The 4537-nt window shown below is 49.9% G+C and overlaps 2 protein-coding genes across 2 annotated transcripts; both read right to left on the bottom strand.

Annotated features, from left to right (window-relative positions):
- Positions 1-245: 245 nt before the first annotated feature.
- On the bottom strand, positions 246-851 carry LOC116853727. Its single transcript, XM_032834903.1, has one exon. The coding sequence runs from the start codon at positions 849-851 to the stop codon at positions 246-248; it is 606 nt and encodes a 201-aa protein (XP_032690794.1).
- Positions 852-1542: 691 nt separating this feature from the next.
- LOC116853728 lies at positions 1543-2936 on the bottom strand. Its single transcript, XM_032834904.1, has 3 exons — positions 2124-2936; positions 1683-1994; positions 1543-1560 (listed from the first exon to the last, which is right to left on the bottom strand). The coding sequence occupies exons 1-3, from the start codon at positions 2934-2936 to the stop codon at positions 1543-1545; spliced, it is 1143 nt and encodes a 380-aa protein (XP_032690795.1).
- Positions 2937-4537: the final 1601 nt, after the last annotated feature.

The raw sequence follows: 4537 nt of genomic DNA on the forward strand, positions 1-4537 counted from the left end.
AGAAGCAAGAGAAAAAAAAAGAAATTGAAAGTCCTCCAGAGCGGATGCTAACACAGAGGGGAAAGAGGTCGTATCTCTTTCTTCCTCTTGCTTCTCTTGGACATATCTGGAGCTTAAGACGTCTCCGGTTCGCCCTCAATCGGCAGCACGCATATTTTGACAATCGGTCGCAAGTATTCCGCGGTGGCCGTTTTGACGGTAACGACACGCGTTAACCCGTCTCGTCCGGGGTGACACCTCGTCACTCATCCCAATTCCCATTTACACGGAGGCAGTGCGGGATTGCGAAGGAGGACGAGCTGCTCTACCTTGATCGGCGGCTGAGTCCGTCGCCATTTGCTCCTTTGCTGAAGCGTATTAATATAGTCATGAGCCCATAGTTTCCAGAATCGCTCCGAGAGTTGCCGAATGAGCTGCCATCGAGTGAGACGGTTCTCCTTAACGTTGAGCAGTGAGGGCTCAGGGCTTGCAGTTATCGCGGATCCGATCAAGAAATGACCAGGCGTCAACGGTTCATAACTATCGAGAGTGTCGTTCAGAGGTGCAATCAGACGAGAATTTAGACACGCTTCAACCTGATAGAGTAGAGTTGTAAACTCTGAATAGAGAGTTGTAAACTCCTCAAAGCAGAGTGCATGATCTTTCAGAACGCGGCGCAAGTGATGTTTTAGACTTCGAACTCCAGCCTCCCATATTCCTCCGAAATGTGGAGCTGCTGCTGGGATAAAGTGCCATGTGATATTATCACTAGCCGTCGCGTTCTGAAAGTCCGGATCATGGAGAGCAGCTTGATAAGCACTGCGCAACTCACGGTCAGCTCCGACAAAGGTAGTTCCGTTATCGGAATACATGTCTTGCGGCAGTCCGCGGCGAGAGCAGAAGCGAGAAAACGCATTGAGGAATGAAAGCGTCGCGTAATCAGAGACTAATTCTAAATGAATCGCTCGCGTGGCTAAACACACAAACAGCGCTATATATGCTTTTCTCGTGGTAATGCCTCGTCCTGCGGACGGCCGCACTCTTACCGGGCCCGCGTAATCGACTCCGCAGTGCTGAAACGCGCGAGACGGAGTTTTTACTCGTGCTATAGGAAGTTCACCCATGAGCTGAGACGGGGTAGCAGCTCGCTCACGAGCGCATACCACACATTTGAAAATGATGGCCTTGACGAGGCTGCGGGCGCGAAGAATCCAAAACTCGCTTCTCAACACACTCAACGTTAGCTGTAGTCCGGCGTGTAAGGATCGGTTATGAGCTTGTTTGATGAGCAGAGTGACGAGGGGATGAGACGCGAGGAGAATTGGATGTCGACGATTATAATGAATGGGCGCATTTCGCAACCGCCCGCCTACTCGGAGGAGTTTGTCTTCATCGAGGAATGGGGATAACGATGAGAGAGGAGTTTTAGGAGACAGTGTTCTGTTTTGAGTAAGATCCCGAATTTCGATAGGAAACAGATTTGATTGTATGCGTTTGATCCAGAACTGTCTGCTCTGATTACATTCCGCTGCGGTGAGAGCACGAGTTTTAACCGCGATAGTATTAGAGCGACAGGGCGTCCTGCGAAGGCGAGATATAAATTTAAAGAGATATGCAGTAATGCGAATGAGTTTTGGCCACGAAGAAAATCGAGAAGAGAGATCATCAGTGGTTTGGTGATTTGCAAGATAAACTGCTATGACCTTTGCTTCCGGCAGCGGCTTGTCGTCGACAAATGATGGAGACTTTGGCCAGTGGAGCTCAGAGCGCGACAACCACGAAAGGCCCTGCCACCATAACGAGTGAGCCAGCAGCTCCTTCCCTATTAAACCCCGAGAGGCACAGTCCGCGGGATTGTCCTCCGTGGGAACGTATCGCCACTCAGCGGTGGACAACCGTGCCTGCACCTCGGCGACTCGGTTAGCAACAAACGTTTTCCACTGCGATGGGTGGTGCTTAAGCCACGATAACACGATCGACGAGTCCGTCCAGCAGAAGCACGAAGTTATTCTCGTCTGAAGTGATTTGTTAACGAAGTCGAACAATCGAGATAGTAGAACCGCTGCGGATAGCTCAAGACGAGGGAGAGTAAGCGGCGTCAAAGGAGCTACTTTAGATTTGGCCGCAACTAATGAAACGCTTACCGTGCCTGAATTGGTAATCACCCTCAGATAGATCACCGCTGCATACGCCTGAGTGGACGCGTCGGAAAACCCGTGAAGTTCCGCTCTAAAAACATCTGCATCCAATCTGAGCCATCGGGGAATTGTGATGCTGCGTAAAACTTCAAGGCCCGAGTAGATGAGGTTCCACCGTGATTGAAGTCGCGAAGGAACCGGATCGTCCCATTCTGATTTTTCGCGCCATAACGCCTGCATTAAAATTTTGGCCGCAACAGTGATGGGGGTTAGCCACCCTAACGGATCGTACAGTTTGGCGATTGTGGAAAGAATGGATCTTTTACTGTCGGAAGCGGGAGCAGAGGGTGAGACGTCTATCTGGAATACGTCGAGGAACGGATTCCATTTGATTCCCAGGAGCTTGATCTTTTCATTAGCTCCCAGTTCCTTGGAGCAGGCTAACCCGTGGTCGCTCGCGTCAATGTCCGACAGGAGATCAGTCGAATTACTAGTCCACTTTCTTAATTCAAAACGACCCTGTCGAAACAGCGAGACTACTTGATGATGAATCTGCCTAACATGGGACTCGTCATCGTCCCCGAACAGCACGTCGTCGACGTAAAGACTGTCGCGAAGGACCGGAATCGCCAAAAAAAATGAGGACCCTTCGTCTGCGACTAATTGTTTAATGACACAAAGAGCTAAGAATGGAGCGCAAGTCAGCCCATATGTGACGGTACGAAGTTGATAATCCAAAGGTGCGTTGTTAAGCGACCGATTCCAGAGAATGCGCTGATAATTGCAGTCGCGTCGATCGAGAGCAATCTGGCGGTACATTTTTGCGATGTCGGCAGTGTATACGAATTTAAATTACGCCATTAAGTAATTACCGCCGAAAGATCATTTTGGAGTTTTTCACCGCAAAGCAAGTGGTCGTTTAAACTCGAACTATTAGTGGTTAAACTTGAGGCATTAAAAACGACTCTCAAATGCGTCGTCGCGCTATCCGTTCGAATAACCGGATGGTGAGGTATGTATACGCATTGTTCGTCAGGATCCGAGGGTGTTAGTACAAGACGCATATGACCTAACTGTTCATATTCTTTTAAGAACTCGTCATATTCTGCGAACAGCGCAGGCTGAGATTGTAACCGGCGTGATAATGACTTCAGGAAAATTTGTGCTTTCTCTCGCGAATTTCCGATGTCCACCGGAGGACCCTTCCGCAAAGGAAGCCGAACTATATAACGGCCGTCAATCGCCCGAGAATGCGTGGTGAGGAAATGCTGTTCGCACTGCTCATCCTCCGCCGACCGCGAGATTTGACGAGGAATCTCCTCAACATCCCAAAATTTTCGAATTTCGTCATTGAGCGAAAGCGAAATCAAACAGTGATGCACTGACAAGCTTAAGGCTGCCCGTTGTCGAACGATATTAGCTGAAGGTGTCGAAGAAGGTTCGGACAGGGATTGAATAGGGCCTGACAGGATCCAGCCAAAAATGGAATTTTGAGCGGTGGGCTGGTCTGGCGTGCCCTTGCGACGGCCGTCCAGAACGATCTCATTATATAAGTCCGAACCGATGATTAGATTAATAGGATCGCTACTTGTGGGATCAGGATCGGCAAGGGATAATCCAGTCAAATAAGGAAAGTGCGTGAGATCTCGTTGCCGTTGGGGCGCGTACAAAGAGATCTTTTAGAATGACCGCGCTTGTTGAGTATGCCGGTGTAAACGAGTTTAGCGGTGAGAACGTAATGTTGGTCGTGAATCGCGCAGTGCCCGCGTGCACCGCTCCAACAACGGAGATCGATATAGGCAAGCGATTTCGTTTAGCGCGCAAAAGTTGAGCGATATTTTCCACAAGAAAGGTCACCTGCGAGCCTTGGTCAAGCAACGCTCTTACCGCTACTGTGCGTTCGGCCGACACGCTTACTGTTACCCATGCCGTCGCGAGGAGAATCTGACTTAATGATTTGTGAAGCGATGCGGTGTGAGACACTCGAACGTCGGATTGAGGCTCGACGGCAGGAGTTGGCCGGCTAGCAGCGGACAATGCCCCTGATGTTTCATCGCGCAAATCCGAGTTTAGATGTAACATACTATGAGATCTCTGAGCACACATTCGACACGAGTATTTGCTGCGGCAATCCCGTACCGCGTGATTTTTGCTAAGACAATTGAAGCATCGACGATGCTGCTTTGCTAAGTTGCGACGTTGACTTGGATTCGCGCGAGTAAACGTTGGACATGCACTAAAAGAATGCCTCGCTTGACAGAGTGGGCATGCGGATGAAGAGGTCTCGGACGCAGTTGCTAAGTGCACTTTTGTCGCGGCGATCGATTTCGACGCTGGCTTCTGAACCGGCCCACTGGCAAACTCCTCGAGAGCGCGAGTGCGATTTCTAAGGAATTGAGTTAAATCCGCAAACAACGGCG

Source organism: Odontomachus brunneus, unplaced genomic scaffold, assembly GCF_010583005.1.
Source record: "Odontomachus brunneus isolate Ranch 3 - 2012 unplaced genomic scaffold, Obru_v1 Obru_scaffold_502, whole genome shotgun sequence".
NCBI lineage: Eukaryota > Metazoa > Arthropoda > Insecta > Hymenoptera > Formicidae > Odontomachus > Odontomachus brunneus.